At 43.5% G+C, this 24,310-nt stretch overlaps 1 protein-coding gene across 1 annotated transcript in view; it reads left to right on the forward strand.

The window, feature by feature from the left end:
- Positions 1-23,924, forward strand: part of SPRED2 (sprouty related EVH1 domain containing 2) — a 295,818-nt gene extending 271,894 nt beyond the window's left edge. The window contains exons 5-6 of the mRNA XM_086927590.1: positions 4,886-5,032; positions 21,749-23,924. Of these exons, the coding sequence (XP_086783716.1) occupies positions 4,886-5,032; positions 21,749-22,402 (801 nt within the window). The 3' untranslated portion in view covers positions 22,403-23,924. The remainder of the gene's footprint in view (positions 1-4,885; positions 5,033-21,748) is intronic.
- The last annotated feature ends 386 nt before the right edge of the window (positions 23,925-24,310 follow it).

Raw genomic sequence — 24,310 nt, forward strand, 5'->3', positions numbered from 1 at the left:
GCGCAGTTGAGTTGTAGTGGAATATATTGACTAATGCTGCTTCACTGGGTCCGCCGTTCATGTAGCTAACATCTTTTGTTGTAAGATAGAGGCAGAGCAGGATCCAAGGCTTTAGGAGTTTATGCTAAAACGGACAAAGCGTCTCGTCACTCATTGACCACTTTAGGTTGTTTGCAAAGTATAGTAGGGAAAGCAAGTTCTGGTGGGTTAACATAGGGATATACTCTAAAAGTATTTTTCCGAGATCATGTAGCAGCTTTCCAGTAAAACAGAATTGTGTTATGATTGATTTTAGAATAGTGCAATATCTTTGGAGCATCAAAGTGCTTACCTTTATAATTTTCTGATAATGAAACCGATCTCTTTTTAAGAAAGAAGAGGAACAGAAAGTGACTGAAGGAATTTAAAGCACACGTAATGCATAGGTGTCCCATTTCGTAACTCCATGTATGAGTAGTTTGTCCATTCCAGTTTTTTTCTTTGAATTTTGGGATTTGAAGCCTTGGTTACCACATTATAAGAGAATAACTAAAATACCCTAAATGGAAACAAACAACCTGGCCTCGATATGCTGGCCTGGACCTGGGAAACTTCAGAGTTCGACCTATGTTGGTTAAAAGGCTTTAAGTGCTTCCTGACGGAGAGCAGAATATAGCACCACCTGAGTTTCATAGTGAGAGCAAGCCAATGCATAGGAGAGTTGCACTACAAGGCACCAATTCCAATGATGGCTGTGCTGACCTAATGCTTGGCAAACAAGAGATCATCATTGTTGGAAAGATTGTTCCTGGTTGAAAGCAAGTCCATGGTCTCCTTTACAAGGAAAGCTGGTAAGTTAATAAGTCAGCTACATGGATATTAGAACGACTGTTAATGCGGAAGACAATCATGCAAGTGATTTTTATTTTAGTGTTGGCACAAGTGGATCATCGGGAAGAGGCTTAGCATACCGCTGCAGACATTTTTTATATCTCATAGATGTAACTGAGTAAATGTTGTAGTAGTTGCTGTTGGGTCAAGGTAGTGCATATAGGATACTTACGGGCTGATACACAGTAGAACTGTTAAGGATATGGCTTTCTGGCATCAGGAATAGGTGAGAGAATATTAAAGAAGTAGATACCTTTTAGGGATTTTTCCCTCTTAATTTCAAGAGCGTGGCTGCTGGGGCCCAGAAAGTTTAGAATACAAAAATGCTGGGTCAAAACTGTAGAATGCTTTTAGTTGTGTATCTGTCTATTTTCTTTTTGTGCAATAAGTGGCTTTCATGGCTTCAATTTTGGCAGCTTTTAGTTGATTTGCTAAGTCATTAATGAAGTGAGTGTTTGGAACTTTTAAATGATGCAGCTGGGTTTGACGGTGGTAAAAGGTTAAAGTGTTAACCGTATGAGGAATATGATGGTGAGGTTAATGTGATCCGAATTTCTCTTAACAGTACAAAGTGTGCTGTGGTATGTAAACCATAGATGAGAGAAGGGGCTGCCTTACGTCAGTTAGCACACTGGGCATTGCTACAGTTGATATAAGAGATGGCAAGTACTTTCATTGCTGCTTTCAAGGCTGGGTATTGGGCACCAATTATGGGAATTCTTCTAAAGCCCTCTTTGCATGTAGCATGTCATCTTGAACTCAATCCATTGGGCACCAAGTAACTAATGAATCCCTTGGGGCCAAAGGTGACCTGTTTATATGTAAATGTAAATGTACATGTATTTATATAGAGCAAATCGCCCACATCGCAGGCATCTATGCGCTTGCTTAGGGAACCCGTCCTGGTATTCCCCTGTGAGATACCCCGGCAGGGTATCCACAAGGTGAAAGCCAGGCATCCCGCCGCGAGGGGCCGTTGTGGAGATTAAGCAAGCTATTGCCGAGAGTCGCAGAGTGTGAACCCGTGAGTCGAGTAGGCACCGGAGCGAGAATTATCGAGTCTGTGGAATTATTGAGCCCAACCCCCGTCGGGGCGGGGAATTGAACCCTGGTCCAGGGCCGATCTTAGCTTCCGGGTCTGCCGCCTCTAACCCCTGAGCCACACTTCTCCACAATATATGAGAATTAGACCTTTCCCTAGGGAATCGAAATCTAGGACCTCTGGAGTATAACCTTCCTTCATACTAGGGAGAAGTCTCTCTAGACTTTACACTCTACTTACAACAAATGTAGATCCAGTCGTTCTACTCTGAACTTACATTTTGATAATCCGTTACTGATTACCGTACATGTACTTACTACAGATTGTCTGGAAATTGCTGTTTGTACTGTCCAACATTGTTCAATGCGAAGCCTTTACACAAATGGCAATAAATGCTGTAATAAAAAAAAAAAATGGGGGGGCGCCAGTTGCATGGTTAATTTAGGGCACAGTTTTGGGCCGCCTTTTCTCACCACAGGACATACGTGAACACAACTTCTCATTCCTTTTACTGGCATAATTTACCTCATTATTTTATTTTGTGTCTACTGCAGTTTACTAAGGGAGCCTTTGTTTACAGGTCATGTAAATTGTTGGCGATCCAGTAGGACTGAATCTACTGATGCCATATTAACTTGTTGTCCCTTTTAACCAAAGCCAATCACCAGTGATCTCAATTAGATGGGACTAGCCGCAAACCACTTGATTTTGGTAGGACTCAGACCATGTTTGAAGTTGTTGTACTGTCATAAAAACGTATCTGGCCCTTTAATCACATGAACGAAAGTGAGCAGTATATTTAGACTTTTCTTCGCAATAGCAGAACCAATTTCTTTTTTTTTTACTGAGTTTTATATAGCATGAACTTTACCTTAAGGAATCGGGTATCCAAACGCTTTTACATTCACCAGTTACATTACAGATTAACACAGTCATGTTTTTTTCTTAGGCACAGGGAGATTAATTGATTTGCCCAGAATCTCAGGAAGTTGAGCGTCATTGCTGAGACTCTAGGAAAGGCAAACCCTATGGACACACTGCTTTTCTGCTGCTATACTTTTATGTCTTATTGCATGTCAATACTATTCAATTTTAATTTGATATCGGATGTGTGTGCATAGGGTTTGCCTTTCCCTGAATCCTTGTGTTACACCAGCTTGCTGGTTTAACCTATGAGTGGTTATTAGGTTTTTCCACTCACCCAGTTGCACCACCTTACTTTTCTCCTGTGTGTCTATAATTGGCAGTGCGCCCATAGCTTCGCTGACACTAAAAACCTTCCTGCAATTGCCGAGACTCGAACCCGGTTCCCCTGATTCAATTTGACCGCCCCAGCCTTTAGGCCACATTCTCTCCCCGATTAACAAAAAGTTACTTATACAAATACTATTCAACAACTATATTCCCATCTCCTATGTATTCAAGAGAACCTAAACCAGACGATGCTATAATATTGAAAACATTCTTAAACTAATAAAAGCCTAATAATTAACTGTCTGATTCAAGAAATGGCCCATACATTACCAACTTGTTTAATTTCTTTAAGGTTTTGGTGTAACGAGATGGGAAACCTACCTTGATAATGTGCCGGTTAACATTGTAGCGCGCACAACTATCTCCGTAATTAATGGTAACCACTTCCTTCTAGGGTTAATATTATGAGGAGATAGATGAATAATAAAATGAGGTGAAAGAGAGGAGAATTAATAGTAGTCAAGTTGTCCTATCACTGATATGTAAACCTAAATATTGTACTAGTTAAGCTTATTAAAAAGTGGGGCATATGGATAATTTCGGTTTTGTTTGTTTGTACATTGTTAATATTAACCTAAGAGTCGTTAGAGCCCTTTACTTTGGAAAACCTTTGTACGTTACACTGGTTGCATGAAAAACAAAATGCATTTTCTGCATTTCAAAAAGATGGGAAAATGTAACCAATAATGATGTAAGTATTTCAATGTAAGTATACAAATTAGAATACTTAGTTTTGAGTGGCTACCTCCCATTGCACACAATCAGAAAAAGGGAAAGGATTTTTTTTCCAGAGTAGTATTGTCATTGTACCAATATAATCATACCTTTTGGTTAGGGAGGAAAAGTTTGTTTCCGGTGAATGGAACAGAAGGTAACCTTGTCCTGGATATCTAGACGTGTCGACCTCGAGAGCAGGGAGATTGGAAAGGTTGTCATTCAATGTGTGGCACCTGTGTAAATAGTAAAAAAGTGTGAGGAAACAAATGATCAGGGGGTTGGGATTGTGAGATGGAGGTTCAATGTGTGTGAAGTTGGTTCAGTGGCATCTTTGGATTGAGCCCCTACATACTGTAACCCTTCTTTATGCATTATTCACCACATCCATTGTGGATAGACCTCTTGAGTAGGCTTTTCAGTAGATAGTACAAGTGGGACTTAGGAGAAATAAGGTGATGTAGCTCCCCACTCAATTAGGAAAAATCGACCTAGATGTGGCTTATGGTTAAGCATAAAGGCTTCTCGTAATATAGTAACAAACTACTTTTGGTTTTAGACATTATCACTGATGTAACATGCGAGGTCCTAATTAGTACTGGGAAAAAAGTTTGAAGTGACTTTAGAGTTAAGTGTGAAAATAAGACAAGAACTAATGTTTTAAAAAAGGCCAAACACCACTGAAATACACCCTTTATAGTTGCCACTGTGAACTATGGAAGTCAAAACTGATGTAATTACACAAGTTTAAGGCAATTGTAAATTTCTGTAACATAATTGTGTAACTCAATTGATGTATATAACCACTTAACGCACACAATCTTGTATCGTCTTCCAAAACACTCCATAACATGTTCAATTGTTCCCCAGGTATGTTAGTGTTAATACCTACATAAATGCTACATGAATGCTTCTTCTTCTTAGTACTGCAATTTTAGTAAAAACAATATGTTGAACCTCATAAGTAAAACTACATTACTATTTTTTGATTTATTTCCATGTTAGAGTGCAACAGATAGCTCTTCAAATTCTTCATCAAAGAGGGAACCACCCATGCAGATAATATCATCTCCAGCGTCTGATATTGATAGATACTGTGCTCTCGGCCATATTCATGACCAGTATATCTCGGACCACTACCATCTGAACCAAGTGAGTGTTCTTTACTTTCTATTTAATTCACTTTGAAACTATATCGTTACCTCGATCAGGCCGTCATTTTATGTTTGATATGGTGTCGCTTGCCACTGTGATGCAAAATATATAAGCCGTGTATTACTTAAAATTGTGTTACTTCTTAAGCCCATATGGCACATTCAATGTACTGCCAAGTATAAAAATCTATATTTTTTAGTTTTGGTACAGACATAATTGACATTTATATTTCATAACAAGGTTAGCGGGCACGGTACTAGTAACTGTGGCAAAGAGGCATTGTTTCTGTTTGGGAAGTGGTTAAATGTCTTGTATCAGGCAATACACTACAATACTTTAGATTGACAAACCTGCATTGACTTTCCAGATCTTTGGTGGCCATGCTCTTCATTGACCCTAGGTAAATGTCCATTGCCTTACATTGCAACAGAATAATAGCTTTCCAGATTCAGCTACATTTGCAGTGTCACTGAGCTCCACAGGTAAAATTATTTGCAGTGTTTAGAGCTCTTCAGATGTCCTGCCATCATCAATGAAAAGCTCTACTAGCACCTGCACGTTTTTTTGCGGTGGGCAAATTTATTCTAGTCATTCTTTTCTTTTCTAGACGATCAATGTGTTTTTCTAGATATGCCTGCTTCTACAGTTGCTCTTCTATTTATACACCATCTCTAGCTCAGCTTCTAGAAAACACCTTGTGTAAAAAAAAAAAAACAGCTGATGAGACCTGTGCATCCCCTCTGTTTTTGGCACTTTAAGGTCTGCTTTTTAGGGAACACCTGCTTTAGCCTCCTTGGCACGACACAAAATCTAATAGCATAATATAATATGACGCCTCCAATGATTTTTCTCCTAATGTCTGTTTTCGCATCCAACCACAGAGCGCCATGTGCTATAGAGTTTATAGAACAATAGGTTAAGGTTCGAGGGATTCAAGCGAACTTAAAAACTGCAGTTTGTTATTAAGAGAGATATGGTTGGGCCACCAGTACATCTTCCTTTTCATCAAAGATCCCAATGTTTTGGCTGGTTTTTCTTTCTCCTTGTACTTGTTCTTTGGTGTTTTCCTTCACAGGCAAAAGTGAAGTTGCATAACCTCATCGGGAGATGTCATGAGATTTCCTACTTATTAAACCAAGGAGTTAAAGCTTGCTCCTTGCCTGTTTGGCATTTCGTGAGCATGCACCTCAAAAGACATCCTCTTTCATCTAGACCGTATCAATAGAAATTAGATGTGCTCTTTTTGGAGTATTTATGACTATTCTCGTGCCCTACCAGGCATATCTCTTATCGGTTGATGAATGTTCTTTCTCCTCAAAACATTAAAGAGAAATGGAAGCTCTTTAAAGTCTTGAGTTGAAAGATATGGTCTCAATGGAGGCTACAAAGTGCGTAGGGATTTTTAGTGATGAAAAGTGACAAGACTCTGTGTAGAAGTCCTTCCTCAGGCCTAATAAAAGCAGTAAAAGAGATGGGTGTGGCCGGGATTAAGTTGGCGGACTTGAGTTAGGAAATTCACTTGCTTGGCACTCCTGTTGCTAGCCGCCTATGGGTCTGTCCACCGCCATCAACTAGGCTACAGGCCATGGTAGATGACAGAGAGCCCCAGAAGAGTGCAGAGCACACCAGTGGTACGTAGCGACCTGCTGATCGATTAGCCCACATCTGTGCCTGGTGGGCCTTGTGGCCTGGAACTCACCGCTGGTCCATGTGGCTCTGAAGTGACAGGCCGCAGTTCTGGTGGACCGCCAGGCCTACAATGGCTTGACACTGGACTGTGATGGACCTCCTCATTGACCTAGCTTCTTAACCCCCTTATTGCAATAGTCGGACAATGACCTAATGCAGTGGCTCCTCCTCCCTTGCATATAGCCATGAGACTCTATGCACTCGGGGAGGGAAGTTCTCTTAGTTCTCTCCGGTGTTTGTAGAGTCACACGGCTCATGCAGTGATCATGGGCTGCTCCCTTACTTGAGGAGGGCTGTGGCAGCAAGGACACCTGAAAGCAGCTGCTCATAATCAGTTCCCACATCTGGATGCCCTCACATACGAGGGCAGACTTTTTTGTTTTTTCGCACTCAGTTGGATGCAGTGGGCGTTAACCAGTTTTCGTTGCATAATTTCAGCACCATGGCAGGGCTTAAGTAGGCTCATCTAGGTTATCAACCTTTGGTGAGTGTCAGCAACAGCATGAAGCGAACTTCATTCCAGCAGGGTGAGATACATTAGACAATATCCTGGAGGCAATTGGGATAGCCAAGGTTTCCCTGGAGGTGGATATAGTTGCTGTTGCAATTGATTATGGTCCGGTGCTAGAGAACCAAAAATAGCTGAAAAGATTACTCGGTCAGAATATGTGCTCCAAGATCTGCAACCCCAGACACCTGGTTTACAGCAGCGGCTCAAGGATCTAATGGACCGAGTGGCTTTCTGGAGGGCTTGGTGAAGGGTCGCCAGTGGCACAGTATCATCGGGGGATTTAAAAATATGCAAGGTATTGAGAAGACACATCCTTATCAAGTTCCTGGAGAACTGATTTAGGATCTTTGTGATATTTCACACTCTGCTTTTTTCCTCCATTAAAAGAGCCCATCTTGCTTCTGCTCAAAGGCTGCCTCCTGATGCACTGCCTAGTGCGATCATTGCCAAACTGTTGCATTTTAAAAACTGAGACAAAATATTGTGAGCTGCTAGGCAAGCTGAACGGCTTAAATGGACAGTCACCCACTCCTTGCATTTCCATATTATATACTGGCCATCCAACACCAATCGGTCTCCTTTCAAGGCATGAGAAGAAATCTTCGAGAGATGGGACTGAAATATTTGCCTCTTTTTCCTGCCAAGCTCAAGATTTTAGTAGGTTAAAGTGTCTTCTACTTCACCGAATTGGAAGCAGTTTGAGAACAGCAGGGCACCTCGTCAGAGGCAGACACTTTAAGTGGGAGCACCAGATTGCTAGACATGGGCTCAGGAGAGCCATGTTGAAGCTCGATGAGGCCCTGGGCTCTCTTGCCACTTGTCTCCATGAGCGAGTTCAGGACAGCTCGGCACTTGTTGCAGTGGTCTCCTTCAGAGACCCACCAAGGGCTTCTGTTTCTCTCTCAGCCAAGGCCTCCTCCAACAAAGATAGATCATCCCATCTGTTATCCCTTTGCAACTCAGAATCCCATCCAGTGGTGACCCTCCACCCTCGGAATGCTGATGACTTTCTGTGAATGGGGTCTCTATTGGATCACCTAGAATGGGCTTAGACTTCGGATGTGCTAACCTGCTTAAAACACTTCAGGCTTCAGTTTCATATGACACTATGCTCTCATTTGCGTTATCTGATCGCTTTCTAGATTCATTGTTGATGATGCATGCATGATTGTGTCAGAGTAGCCTTTCTGTAATTTAGGAGTAACAAATGTGCACAGTTTGGCAGCCCATCAATATCTTCCACTGATACTACCTTTTCAACTCTGAATTATGTCCTTGATGGGTGGTTGAGCCTGGGCGGGACCCAGCTAGTCACTGGCTACACATCACACCCCAGATGCAATTTCCTAGGTCTTCTAGTATTCTTGGAACGCTGGCCATATACTCTGTCCATTGTAATATGTCTATTGTTCTGGTCATCCGTGTCAGGGACTGATTGAGATCATACGGCCCATCTCCGTTCACTACAGAGGCACTAACACTACTTTGCTGATAGTCTTGGAGGGCAGGCCAGGAATTGCTCTTTAGCAGTAGCGCAAACATCTACCCATCACCATCATGGAGGGGCCGTAAGCATTTACATGTTCACTTGGAACATTAGGGGTATACACATGGCAAACAAACACTTCTGAATCTACTCACTCCTCAAAGATAGGGAATTACATGTGGTTCTGCTCCAAGAATCCCACATAACACTAACAGAAGGAGCCAAACCTCAGAACTGCTTGGCAGGGCAAAGTTTTCTCTACTAATTTCCCGGTCTACTCTGGTGGGGACCTTAATCTGGGTGAGGGCAGGTGCTCCCTATGAACCAGGTGCAGTAGGCAGATAGGGAGGATAGAGTGGACCTGGGGGAAGGTAGGTTGGATGGGGTCCCATCAATCTAGGAAGTATATATTCTTCCAGTATGGAACATGCATTCCTTCACTGGCTATTAGAACAGCTGGCTAAGTGGGTGCACCTTGCATACATCGTAGGGGTCATCCGCCAGTACTGCAGGCTCAGGCCACAACGAGGGAACGTCATCCTCGCCAACAATTGTGTGGGAGTCCATCAGAGTAGTTACTCAAGGTCATAACATACATGTCAGAACCTTGAGTGAATTCAAGACTCCAATGTCCAAAGCGAACGTAAGGTGGCAGGAGAGATGCTGCTCTCGGCGATTCTCACTAGGCAGCCTGTGAGGAGCCGGCAGCCATAGCTAAGCAGATCCGCTTTTAGATTATACAGTTTATACGGCTTTGGGCTTATACTGAAGAGGACAGGTGGGTAGGCTATTGGCTTGACAACTTAGAAAATGCACAAGCACCTATCTCATCACTGCAGATCATGCTCAGAACTGTCTTCTACACACAGCAAGAAATTCATGCAGCCTTTTATGAATGCTGTTGTGTGCTCTAAGAGGATGAGACTATGGGAGTGAAAGCAACAGTGGAGGCATTTTTAGGGGGAGCTGCCTTTGCCTAGAGGTGACCTGAACTAAGGGAACATTTCAGTCCTATTTTTGTCCAAAATATCAGGGAGGCCATCTCGGAGCTAACCACTGGCAAGATCCCAGGGACTGACGGGTCCTGTTGAAATTCTTTCAGACCTGTTCGTGGCACCAACATTGGCGATAGGCAATAGTTCTCGAGGGTGTGCTACCACTGTCTCTCAGGTGAGACCCTGGTAGTATCGATCCCATAAACTGGATAGTTCCCCCTTGGACACTTCTTCATGTCAACCGATAGCTATCCTGAATTCTCACTATAAACCTCTTAGGAAGGTTTTGGAAAGCTGCATACTGTGAACGCTTACCATCCTGATTCACCTTGACAGACCAAAATGGCTTTATGCCCAGGAGGAGCATGTCACATAACAGTAGGAGATTGTGCAGGATTATGAAAGCAGCTCCTTCCGTGTGGTTTCTATCTGTCTGCCTAGTCCTTGACCTGGAAAAGGCATTTGATACTCTGGATTGGGAGTACCTGTTCGCCATGTAGGTCTGATGTCACTTTGGAGAATGTACAGCGTGTTTCTGTAAGAGTCATACTGGCAGAGTCTGGACAGGTAAGTTATTTCCTGCTTACTTTGGAATTCGGAGGAAAACCCAGTAGGAGAGGAGCCTTGTCTCCTTTGCTTTAAGCTTGCCACAGGTTGTGAGACTGAGGTAGGAGGGGAGCCCCTGGGGCTTCTGCTTAGCTAACTAGAGCCAGGGGGTAATCGCTGTATGCTGAGGTCATGGTGTAAATCTTGAGACATTTATGGTTATCACGGTGCGTAACTAGAACCAGGCAGGCATTTGCCTTGGCTTCTGGGCTGCAAGTTAATTGGTCTAAATCCTGACTTTTTTCCGCTGCACCCTGATGGTGCTCTGACTCATCAGCAGTTCGATAATCTGGGATAAGGATCGATCACACTGACCGGGACTTTGTAGTTGGAAATCTTATTCGGATAGTAGCAGTCATTAGAGCTCAAATACCTTGCTGGAGGACAGTCCCTCTTTCAGTTATGGGACTTATCCCTTTACCCAAAATGATGGTGATGTTGCCCCTTCTGTACTACTTTTCCTATCGCCCTATTCTTCTTATGAGAAAATTCTTCTGAGAACTAGATGCCCAGATTGAGGATCTAATATGGCACAGTGGCCAGTACAATGTCGCTTTGGCCAAGCTGCATCTTCCTTTGAAGTTGGGCGAGCTGGGATCACTGAATCTCAAGCAATATTGCAACTTAGTGTATAAGGCACTGGTGTTCGGGGCACTCACTGGACGCAACATGCTGTGACTGGCCCCCTGCATCTTCAAAAGTTGCCTTGCCCCCTGGACACTAAGCTTGGATGCAGATTACTATGATTATTACACATGACGCGGAGCAGCCTCACCCGGAGCTTGCAGGTCTCTGAACATGCTACACCCCATGCCCCTGTCATCCCCTTGCTTGGCATGCCTAAGCACCTTGGCCGCCTCATGGCTGGCAATCTGACTCACTACGACAACACGGCCATCACATTGCATGATTGTCTGTTTCAGGATGACCAGCTCCTCTCTTACGATGCACTTAGTAACAGTTTGACTTGCATAAAGGGCAGTTCCTGATCTACTGACTTTTAGTTAAGGCCCTCAAAGTCAAGTGGACATTATGAACACAGAACCCATGACACTTTCTCTGATTCACACCTTATTCGTGAAGGGAAACTGGAGGAAGCAAGGCAGCTGGATATATAAGGCTATTCAACTACTATTATAGCAGTCTCATCATGACATATGTGAGGCTGAATTAAGTAGAGCACTTCATGACAAGTAGTGGGAGAGTCTATTAGAATACCCACATACCATCTTGCGCAATGCCAAGTTCGAATACATATAGTTTAGCATTGTACACAAAGCTTATCTATATCCTGATAAAGTAAATGCAATTTTCCCTGTTGCCATCTTTTCCTGATCTTACTCTGCAACACCTTCAGCAAATTTACAATATAGTTATGGGACTGCCCATCTTTGGCGGCCTACTGGTATGAGGTCGCAGGCAGGCGGACTACTATAAATATGTTAGCCAACTGAAACAGCTTGGAGGTCTCCTCTCTGGTGCTCTATAAACTGCCTAGAAAGAATAAAGTCGCTGCCCGTTTCCTCAAGCTTGCTTTACTCCTTATTAATCAGGCAACCACCATGAAATGGAGCACTGCAGTGCCTACCATGTCCAAACACATGGCGAAGGTCACTACATAGGGAAGAAAATGGAGGCCTGTGCAAGTACCTGGTTGCCATCAACGGGAGTAACCTTTTGTGTAATATTTTTTATGTGGCTCCATAAGAAATTTCTAGGCTCCTCATTCCCTCTGGCCTAGTCAAGGGACTGGGTCCTACATTCTTCCAAGTATTTTGCCAAATGAGTCAGATACCCTTTTCTCAGTCTGGTTCCACCTTCACCCATGCTACTGCTCCTAATTTTTGCCTTTTTGCGTCTCCCTTTGGCCTTCCGATCCACTGGTCAGGGCTGGACTTCGTTACTTCCTTTGCTTGTGCCCATTTATGACGGTGAATTGTTTGCTCATATTATTGCCTGCCTCCCTATGTCTGGGATTGATGTTTTTTGTTCACTGTTCTTCTTTCCACTACTTACTACTTATTGACCATATGACTCACTTTATCTTGCGAGGATAAGCGGTCTACTTCCTGTATTCAGTGCACTTGGTGGTAGTCGTCTGGGTAGATGATGTACACCAATGGTTCTTATCTGTGGAGGCCCACTATGTCACTAGTTAAAGCTATAGGTAACTGCCTAAACAATTTCTACAATTTGAAACCCAAAACAGTATGCAAAAATACAGAAACAAGCATACATCAAACAAACCCAAATATGGAATATTTAAGTAAATACACACAAAAATAAGAGAATATCGATACTGACCTATGCATATTGTCAGCATATTCTAGGGCTGCTTCAGTTTGGGCCACCAGTCGTCCATACTATATTCATTTTCCTGTACTTACGCTGCTCACACAATATAAGAGAACTATAACAACATTTCTGTTGGATACTTCTGCCTGTGGATTCCTCACCTTTTGAATACCCCCTGCGCCAGCATTCCGCTGGAAATTCTTCCTAGCTCTCCCCATGCCGAAGAGGACGTCACAATGGGCCGGCTCCGTACCCGGCATCGCGTGACGTCACAGGAGCCACAAAAGGACCTTGTTGACGTGATGACGTCAGTTCCCTTTTTTCCGCGCCGTCGACGCCAACGGATTTTCTGGGCTTCATTTTCATAGAGGGAAAACGTTGTATCCTTGTTTCTGATTCTTTAGGAAATGGCTACTTTGAGGAAATTAGGTTTTAAACCGTGTAGAGAATGTGGTGGGCACATGTCCATTACGGACCCGCACGAAGATTGCCTTTGGTGCCTTTCTTCGGACCACTATGTCGAGGAGTGCAGAAGCTGAGAAAAATGAATCCGAAAGCGATCAAGGATCAGGAAGCTAAGTTATTTATGGCCAAAGCTAAAAAGGAGAAGAGAGGAAGGAAAAGGGCAAAGTCTTCGTCGTCGCACACGTCGAGATCGAAAAAAACATAAGAGGTCCAAGAAGAGACACGCTTCACGACATCGCTCTTTGAAGTCAAGAGTACGGACGTCGAAGACGAGGTCCAGGTCAGTGACTCCAGTTGCAAGATCTCGAAGAAAGGATTATATTTCTCCTTCGCCTAATGTGACGCCGGTATCATCTCTGAAGCTGGTGGCATCTCCAGCTTCTGATGTCTCTTCTCATCATGATGATTTTCCGGCTCCAGCGGCTTCGCCGACTCCGGGTGAGTCCTCTCCAGTCTGTGGGACTTCGCCTGTGCGAGCGCCGACCCCGGCTCCACAGGCTCCAGTTCAGGCTCAGGTGACTCTCCATCAGGAAGGTGCAGATCCTTACCCTCCTTTTCCTGCTCCTGGGGCTGATTCATCGCATTTTTTAAATGCTATGTTTGCTAGAACCTCGACTCCATCCTGCGTGCCTTCGGGCCTTGGCTTTTACCCTGCAAGTACCTCAATACTATCCCCAGGCTCCTTTTATGCCATTTATGCTGTCGACTCCGGCTTGGCATTTCCCGGCTCCGCGGACTCCATCTGCGCAGCGAGATCTGTCGACATCGAGGAAGCGACGTTGCTGTTTTGTCCGACGTCGCGTACGGCTCCACCGACACCAATGCCTAAACATTGCTCCAGGAGAGAGGCGCAAAGGTTACTTGAGGAGGAGGAGTATCATCTGCATGAGCAGGAAGAAGGTGAAATTCTAGAATTAGTGGATTAATTTGAAGGCCTTCAGGATGCAAGTGGCCCTGACACTTCCCCTGAATATAACCTGCCTTGTGCTTCTGATGATATAATTCAAGACATGGCACCTTACCATGTGGTGATAAGGAAGGCGGCTGATTTGTTGGGTCTTAAACTTCCGACTGCGGATGTCAAGTCTAACACTCTTACAGAGGTTTTGAATAATCCTCCGTCTTCCTCTGAACCTCTGCTTCCTTTTACAGAAGCTTTAACAGAGCCAATTTTAGAGGTTTGGCAGAAACCTTTGTCTGCTCCGGCTGTATCTGGATCAATATCAAGGAGATACAGGGCTGCACCTAGTGATCCAGCGTTCTTGTCGTCTCACCCAACACCTGAGAGTCTGGTTATACAAGCATCTTGCTCGAAGCAGTCTTCTAGTGCATTTCCAACTATTTTGGGTGACAGGGATTCTAAGAAAATGGAACTAGAAGCAAAAAAGGTATTTTCTTCTGCCAGTATGGCTTTAAAAAATACAAATGCGACTTGCCTTTTAGGTAGATACATCCATGCATTATTGGACTCTGTTGTTCGGTTGTCTCCTAAGTTACCTGAGGAAGACCGTGCCAACTTCTTAGAGGTCCTTTCTGACTCACAAGCTGCAGCATGCCAAGTAATTCAGTCACGATTTAGAAAAGGGGGTGGTGATGAACAGAGTGTCTGAGTTAAACAGACCACTCTTACCCAGTCCAAAGATCAGGGCTTGATCCATCACCGTAATTTATCTCACTGCCCCATCCCAGCTCAGAACCTGGCTATATGCAAATCAGGATTCAAGCAAACCGGGCCGAAGACGGCTGTAATGCCAGAAACCGGTCCCCGGGAGCTTGTTTCCTTCCCAGTGTAAGAATTGGCTTTTGTAGTTTGGTTTGCCCTGTTCCCATCATGCACTGGGACAGGAACAGACTAATTTGCATACAGCCAGGTTCTGAAACTGGGATGGTGCAGTGAGCTAAAAAACGGTGTTGGATCTAGCCCTGATCTCTTGACTGGGTGAGAGCTTTCTGCTTAATTCAGAGACTCTGTCCCTCACCACCTCTTGTTGTAAATATAATTTTGTCCACCCTAAGCGTGGAAGGGTATTCTCAGATGTGAGACCCTTGCTCATTGCACCATCAGGATTCAAGCAAACCGGGCCGAAGACGGCTGTAATGCCAGAAACCGGTCCCCGGGAGCTTGTTTCCTTCCCAGTGTAAGAATTGGCTTTTGTAGTTTGGTTTGCCCTGTTCCCATCATGCACTGGGACAGGAACAGACTAATTTGCATACAGCCAGGTTCTGAAACTGGGATGGTGCAGTGAGCTAAAAAACGGTGTTGGATCTAGCCCTGATCTCTTGACTGGGTGAGAGCTTTCTGCTTAATTCAGAGACTCTGTCCCTCACCACCCCTTGTTGTAAAAGTAATTCAGTCAGGCATGGATTCTGCTAACTCTGTGGCACTTATTGTGGGTTCATCTGTAGCAACAAGGAGGCAAGCTTGGCTCCGTTCTTCGGGCTTTTCTGCTGATGTTCAAGCCACGTTGTTAGATCTTCCATTTGATGGGTCAAGACTCTTTGATTCGAAGGCGGACTCTGCCTTAGAGCTTTTCAAAGACAGCAGAGCTACTGCAAGATCTAGGGGCCTCCAGGTGCAGTCTAGAGACCATGGCTATAAAAGATATTGAGTATTTGGGAGATCAGCTTCCTTTCGTAGACGACAACAGTCCCAGCAGAGTCAACAGCAAAATCCTTTCTACAAATCATACAGGGTCTTCCCCTATAAATAGGGGCTTCAGAGGAGCAAATCGTCAGCCATCTTCTTCTTCCTCCTCGACCTCCCCTCCCACCGCTGTTGGTACAACAGGAAAGCAGCTCTAGATTCCCCATCTTGGAGCATGTTTGTCCGGTGGAGGTCGGGTGTCCCACTTTCTACAAGATTGGAGACTGATCAATTCCGATCGTTGGGTCTTGACTCTTGAAGAGAATGGGTACGCCCTCCCTTTCTTGGAGTTTCCTTCTCCTTACCCTCGTCGCCAGAGTGGGTGCTCAGAGGACCACTTACTGTTTTTACAGCAGGAGGTTCTTGCTTTGCTTCAAAAAGGTGCAATAGAGGTGGTTCCGGAGCAGGAAAGGGGTATTTCCTGATACCCAAAAAGGATGGTCGTTTGAGACCAATCTTGGACCTAAGGATTTTGAACCTTTACCTCAGGCAGGAGAAGTTCAAAATGTTAACCTTAGCACAGGTTCTTCTTGCACTGCAACAGGAAGACTGGATGGTGTCCATCGAGCTGCAGGATGCGTACTTTCATCTTCCCATCCTGAAGTCGCATCGGAAGTATCTCCGGTTCATGGTTGGATCACAACACTACCAGTTTGCGGTCCTCCCGTTCGGTCTTACTTCAGCACCTCATGTCTTTACAAAGGTGAAGGCAGTGGTAGCAGCACATCTCAGAAGATTAGGGGTGCCTGTTTTCCCCTACCTGGACGACTGGCTGCTCAAAGCGGAGTCTCCAGAGTTGGTTTCACGCCACTTGCAAGTGACAACTCATCTGTTGTTTAAATTGTGTTTCTCTATAAATGTACCCAAATCTCACCTGGTGCCTGCTTAGCACAGCCTGTTTATAGATGCAATACTGGACACTTCTGTATGTCGAGCATACCTGCCTCCGCAGAGGATACTTGACATACAAGAAATGATTCCTTTGTTTCACAATGGAGCGGTTGTTCCAGTCCTGAAGGTTCTTCGCCTGCTCGGTCTGTTTGCTTCCTGCATTCTGTTGGTCAACCATGCAGGCTGGCATATGAGGGCACCCAGTGGTGCCTCCGCAGGTAGTGGTATCAGAGCAATGGAGATCTTGGGGAGAAGATCAAAATCTCCAGAGAAGCTGCAGCGGAGCTGTCTTGGGGGAGTGTGCAGGGCAACCTGTCTCAAAGAAAGCCCTTTCAGCCTCCTCTGCCGGTGGCTACAGTAATCACGGATGCCTCCACTCTAGTGTGGGGTGCTCATCTGGGGGATCTGGGGATCAACGGTCTTTGGTCTCCAGAGGAAAGGTTGCTTCACATCAACCTGTTGGAACTGAGGGCGATACGTTTGGCACTCAAGGCCTTTCTCCCTTCCCTTCTCGGTCGGTCGGTTCAGTTCCTGACGGACAACTCCACCGCGATGTGGTACATTAACAGACAGGGAGGTGTAGGGTCGTTCCGTCTCTGCCAAGAGGCGTTGCGACTCTGGTCCTGGGTTCAGGGCCAACGGATTTGTGTGTTTGCAAATCATCTGGCCGGGGTACTAAATGTTCAAGTGGACAGTCTCCGTCAGAGTTACTCTGCCGATCACGAGTGGCGGCTTCATCCGGAGGTGGTCCATCACATCTTTCAGATGTGGAGGTCTCCTCGGTTGGACCTGTTTGCCACTCTGGAGAACGCGCACTGCCCGCTGTTCTGCTGTCTCCAGCGTCCGTTGTAGGAGCGTTGGGGGACCCGTTTCAGATAGATTTGAGTTCTCAGCTCCTTTACGCGTTCCCCCCCCCCCCCCCCCCCCCATACCCAACCCCCCCCCCCCCCCCCTACCCTTCGTTCCTCTGGTTCTGAGGAATATTCGCCAAGAACGGACCCAAGTTATATTAATCGCCCCGGATTGGCCAAGAAGGGTGTGGTACACCGACCTACTTCACCTCTCATTGCACCCTCCGCACTGTCTCCCTCTCAGGGCAGACCTTCTCTCGCAGGGGCAGGTTTTACACCCCCGCCTCCAGAGCCTGCACCTTCATGCCTGGAGATTGAACGGGCAACCCAAGTTCTGTCTCTCTCCCACCAGAGATAGTGGATGTTATTTTATCATCCTGGTGACACTCCACTAAATCCGTTGGTCCAGGTTTCTGAAGTGGTATGGAGAGAGGGATATCGATCCTCTTAAGGCCCGTTTATCTAACATTTTGGAATTTTCACTTTCTTTGGCAAGCAAGGTTGTGCTGTAGCTACTGTCAAAGGCTATTTATCGGCTTTGTCAGCCTTTATATGTTTGCCGGATCAGCCATCCTTATTTAAGTCCCCCATTGTAATGAGGTTCATTAAGGGCCTTACAAATGTTTCCTCCCACTCCTTACATTATGCCACAGGGGGATTTGAATCTAGTCCTTACGTTTATAATGGGTTCTCCTTTTGAGCCTCTTCACTCTTGTCCGTTGAGGCTTCCTACTTTTAAAACAGTTTTCTTGATTGCCATTACCTCGGCTAGGAGGGTAAGTGAGCTTTAGGCTCTTAGCTCCAAACCTCCTTTCCTGACCATTCATGCGGATAAGTTGGTTCTAAGGACCAGGGCTGCTTTCCTTCCCAAAGTGGTTACCCCTTTTCACATGGGACAATCTATTACTTTGCCTACTTTTTATCCTCCCCCCTCATCCTTCCAAGGACGAAGAAAGGTTGCATCGATTGGACCCTAAAAGAGCTATCAGCTTTTATTTGGATCGGACTAGTGATCTAAGACTGGACGATCAGCTCTTTGTGGGCTATGTTGAGAAAATGAAAGGCAAGGCAGTGCACAAGAGGATGCTGTCAAGGTGGATCAGCTAGTGCATTAAGATTTGCTAAGCCTTGGCCAAGAAAGAACCTCCGGAAGGTATAAGAGCTCATTCTACAAGAGCTAAGTCTACTTCTTCTGCTTTGGCTAGAGGTGTTTCTGTTCTTGATGTATGTAAAGCAGCAACTTGGGCTTCCCTCCATACCTTTGCAAAGCATTACTGCTTGGATTCTGAGGTCAGGAGGGATGGCCATTTTGCTCGTTCTGTTTTGCAGAATTTATTGGTCTAGTCAGGTGGACACCCTCCTCCGGGAGAGGTACGGCTTTGGGAATCTATTCAAAAGGTGAGGAATCCACAGGCAGAAGTATCCATCAGAACAACAAGTTACTTACCTTCGGTAACGATTTTTTGGGTGGATACAATATCTGCCTGTGGATTCCTCACGCTCCCACCCGCCTCCCCGTTGTCCACCTGCTTCTACCGAAAAAAAGATGTTTTATTTGATTCATGTTTAAGTTTAATGATGAAAAATGCTTTATGCTGGCTTTTTCTCTTTGCCTTTATTGACTATGCAATTGTGATTTTGCATTTGTGCATTTATATATTTGATATGTTATGGATATATTTGAAAATGTGTCGGTCTGCCTCAGTGGCACGGAAAAAATGGGTGGAACTGACGTCATCATGCCGACTAGGTCCTTTGTGGCTCCGGTGACGTCACGCGATGCCGCGTGCAGAGCCGGCCCATTGTGACGTCCTCATCGGCGTGGGGAGAGCTAGGAAAGAATTTCCCCCGGAATGCTGGTGCAGGGGGTATTCTAAAGGTGAGGATTGCACAGGCAGATATTGTATCCACCAGAAAAAGCGTTACCGAAGTTAAGTAACTTGTTCTTTTGTTTCCAATTTAAAATTCTTTAACATTTTCAAAGTGTTGCTTAACTTTCAATTTTACATTTTTATTTATATGTATTTAATTAGTCTGTTAATTTTGTTTAATTTTCGAAACAGTTGCAGACACTGAGTAAGTGTTGCGGACCATGGGTTAGGAATCACAGGTATATGCTGTAATGTTGCATAAAGATATTTTCTTTTTTGCAGTGGGAAGCAGAAGCTGACCATTTTCTGATATATTTTTCCACCCCTTCCTTATTTAGCGCACACAAATCTTGATTTATTTTGCCACGCCCGCAATTATTTTTGTATAATTACAGTCCATTCCATGTACGACCATTCTGGTTAAAATACTACAAATAAACGCAAGTGCTTCCTGCAAAGATTTCTTCAGGTAGTTATTCTTCCAGTGAATGAAGAAATCCTTGAGTCCCATTTGGTAGAGGGAAACGTTTTAAAGCAGGCCTGCTTATAATCTAAAGGTTAGAGGCTCTAGAGATTGCCGAGTTCGAAAATGTTCTCATCGTCCTACTGCTTTAACAGAAGTTCTTCACAAGTGGTGGCAGAACCTCTACTGTGGTTTTTCATTTGCCCCTCAATCACATGCCTGTATGCAATTTGCATACTAGAAGGGTTAGACTTGTAACAGGCGAATGTTGGAGCCTACATAGTCTTGATACCAGTGTTTCGTTGAATGTGATCCCTCATCTTCGACACTCTCCGCCCACATGACCAGACTCTGGATGGAGTCAAGTGGATGAAAGTGCTTTGTACCTGAGTGGGGTAGGCTTATACATGGGTCAAGTTAGTCTCCAACTTAATTTAGACTAAGGTGAGTTTTTACTAAATATGACGTCTACTGGCTCTCCTGAAAGGAAAGTGACACCCTGGCAAATAAAGAAGCTCCTTCACTTGTGCATGTGTGCTGCATTTGCAGAGGCACACTTTGTAACACTTGTGACTTAAGGTAGAGTGCAATACACCTGGGGCCTCTTTTTGGGAGAGGACATGTAGGGCCCAAGGACTTCCGTTAGCAGACTTTAGCCATCTCTCGAGGTGAGAAGGCACTCTCAAAGAGTCTGACCATGTAGCAGGAGCTGCATCATCGTTATATCTGCAGGCTCACTTTGTACACAGGTCTCTTTGGGATGAGCTACGATTGCCTCTACAGAGCTGGTTACAAAGTGTGACTGTATCGTGCTTCATGCTGCCATATTGACAACCATTATGAAAATGTAATCTTAGTGTTAGAAGAACAATACTTATTATTATAAGTACATTTCATTTCATATTATTCATTAACTTTTACAGCTGCGGCTGTGAGGACTATTAAAATAATGAATAACATTAAATTAAAAATAAGAACGTTTAATAAAGTTTAGGGTCAGCAATAGGTTTAGAAGAAGACTTATAATTATTCGAATTTAATATATGTTTAAGATAAGAATTCAATACAGTTTAATTTGATTTAAAATATTTAAATCGAATTATAAGATGAGGATTAACAATAGTATTACAATGCAGTTATGACATAAATTTACTTGGATTAAAAAATACGGATAAAGTAATTTTTTTTGTAATAGCAAATTTAAATGGAATTTGGGGTTGGGATTGTGGTAGAATACACTTATTTATTATTTTAATTTCTAAAAAAATCCTAAATTTACTGCTAGCGTGAGTGTTGCCAATAATACAATTGCATGTAATTAAGTTAAAAATAAAATGAGGAAACAGTTAGCTACATGGCAAAGTTTAGGATTGGTAATGCAATAAAGGTAACATAAAATAAGTTAATTTGTGATTAGGATTGAAGTGAGAAATAAAGGTAAAAGAAGTAAAGAAGACAAAAAGGGTATGGGGATGTAAAGAGTGTCGAAGTAATAACATACAAATATGTAAAGGAATTTTCAGAATGTGATGGCTGTAAATATTTTGGTATTCCATTTATTTCAACAGTGATGTCGAAAACATGCTGTTCGAAAATAAGGTGTTCCCAGCTATAAATATCCAGTAGTTTAGTTTAGATTCAATATCGCGCTCTAAAGAAACGATTAGGCAAAGGTTCCACCTTTGTCTCTTCTCTTCTGTGAGGGGTTGCTTCTTTCTACTTTAGTGATGTAATTGAGCTCACAGTTCTACATATCGAACTATTTTTTCTAGTTTGTCAAATAATTTACCTTCATAGTTTTTTTTGTTTGTTTAAAAAAAAAAACATATTTCATGTCCAAAAAGTACTCGGGGAGTTTGGGGTGTTTCGCAATGTTAGATATTATCTAGAAATTGCTACAGCCATGATTTTCACAAAATGTCTGAAATATTTTCTTTCTTCTACAGTGTCTACCTAGATCTCCTAGACACGTCAGTTTTCCTGATGACGATGAAGAAATTGTACGTATTAATCCTCGAGAAAAGTGTTGGATGAAAGGTTATGAGGATTATCGGCATGCCCCAATCCATCCGAAGTACATCGGCACCGAGGACATGGACTCATATGTACGTTTTGCCAAAAGTGAAGCCTCAAAGCATGACTACAATTACCCTTACATCGAAAGTTTGGATTTAAACCGTGGCGATAATTCAAAGGGTAGTGTGATAAATGCTCAGCCAGCAATATACAAAAAGAGGCACCCGAAAGAATATGGGGAGAGGTCAAGATGTGTGTATTGTAGAGACATGTTCAATCATGAAGAAAATGCACGAGGTAAATGCCAGGATGCACCAGACCCCATCAAAAAATGCATCCGTCGTGTCAGTTGTATGTGGTGTGCGGACAGTATGCTCTATCACTGTATGTCTGACCCTGAAGGAGACTATACTGACCCTTGCTCATGTGACACGAGTGATGAAAAGTTTTGCCTCCGATGGATGGCTCTTATTGCCTTGTCCTTCATCGCCCCCTGTATGTGTTGTTACTTGCCTTTGCGAGGTTGCTACCACTGTGGCATTATGTGTCGGTGCTGTGGTGGCAAACACAAAGCAGCTGGGTGACTACGGATAATCACTAACATTTTGTTTCTGTTCATGTATAAATCAAGGCCCACGAGGCCTGGAACGTTTAAGGATCCATTTGTTTTTTGATGAAGCTAGCTTCCCCTCATCCAACTAAGAGAAAAACTTCAAGGATTGATCTCAAGACCACTGTGTGCTGATTTTGCAACTGAGATTCTCTACGATATGTTATTAATCTGCAAAAGAAGAGGATGTCTTAAACTTGTTTATACATTTTTTGACAGTTGAAAAGTTTGACACCTGAGCTGGGAAGTGTGTTAAGTTTCAGTGGTGGATGTTCAACAACTGTAGCCGTATGGAGTGTGTTGAACCCCTCCACGGCCAGCACACACCGTCCCTTACAGAAGTGGCGTGGAAACGTGCAAAATCCCAACTGGAGTGATGCAGCCTAGCAGTATTTTTCAACTGTACAGCAATATATTATATATAACTGCAAAATAAGGTTGTATTATTTCAAGACTGCAATATAACATAGCGTTGCAGTCATTTTCAAATTCACAAGTCGCCAGTACGCAGTTCTTCATGTTAAAGTCCAACATCATTTCTTAAAGCAAACATTTTTTTATTTACTTGTAACTTAAAAGGGTTCAGTGCGTTTTTTTTTTAATGGGAAACACGCCTTAATTGATTCTAATACTTATTTAAGCATATTTTCATTGCTAAGAATTGTTGAAAGGGAAATTAAGATGTTCGTTGTTTTTCTAAATAACTTAAATAACAGTATAATTTTTACATCTAATGGAGCATATGATGATCTCAGTTTATGGCTAAACACTAATATCACGATCAGATAGAGTCTGTGGATCTGTTAAGAAAGCAATCTATCAAGCTTGCCGCTGCAACCACACATCTATATGAAGAGGTATAGTAAAATGCAGGATTGTCAGACACAATGTGAAATCATATACAGTTCGCAACAGATTATAACCTGCTGTTCGTAAATGTTTTCCAAGCTTGAAATGTCCGGCAGTTTAGTTTAGATGCACTATCACGCTCCAAAGAAAAAATACACACAAATATATCTTGCAGTATAAAATATTTCTTGGTGAGTAAAAAAAAAAAGTGGTACATTCACATATACAAGGTGGTACGTAATATTTTCTTCGTTCACAAAATGAGCTCTGACTTCTTATGAATCTGGTGATAGTCGGCTCTTATGTTTGAGCGCCTTGCCTTTGGAACTGAAGTAACTTAAAATGTTTTTTAAGTGAGATCTGCCCCAGTGTTCAGAATAGACACTTTGCATCCCGTTGTTTTTAACAGTTATAAACTGCTACACTAAAGAGTCTCGCCAGCTTAGTTTGCAAGACCTACAATATTATCTGAGTTACAACAAGTGAACAGCCCTTATTATTTTTCAGTAGACTTGGAGGATCACCTAACTTCTTGTGTACCGTGGCTTGATTTTACCATTTCAGTATCCCATTTACTTTTGAATCTGTGTTTTGCTGCCTGTTAATCTGTGATGTATGGAAAGCCATAATTATACCCTACCTCTATACTCGGACCCCTGTCTTAACTGACTGCCAGTGTGCCTTGATCTGTGTAAAAAAGGGTTGGGCAGAACATTCCATCCCCATGGAGAAGAGATGGCATCCCATAGGTGCCTACCTGCTCTGCTTCTCCTAGACATGGATTTTGTGACCGTTCTATCCTTTTATCTCCCGCCATTGAACAGGCACAGAATTATTTGCTTAATCTAATTCCAGGGCATGAAAACTGTGTGCCAGTGGGACAATCGGATTGGACAAAGTGTTCCACAAATGGCTCAGGTAACACATCTTAACACTTGAAACACTCAAAGGTGCGGCTTTTTGGGCTATGCTATACCTGGTGTAATGCCACCAAAGTGGCAGAACGCCCCCTTAGTGCTACTACTTTGTTCTA

This window comes from Lissotriton vulgaris, chromosome 6, assembly GCF_964263255.1.
Source record: "Lissotriton vulgaris chromosome 6, aLisVul1.2, whole genome shotgun sequence".
Lineage (NCBI taxonomy): Eukaryota > Metazoa > Chordata > Amphibia > Caudata > Salamandridae > Lissotriton > Lissotriton vulgaris.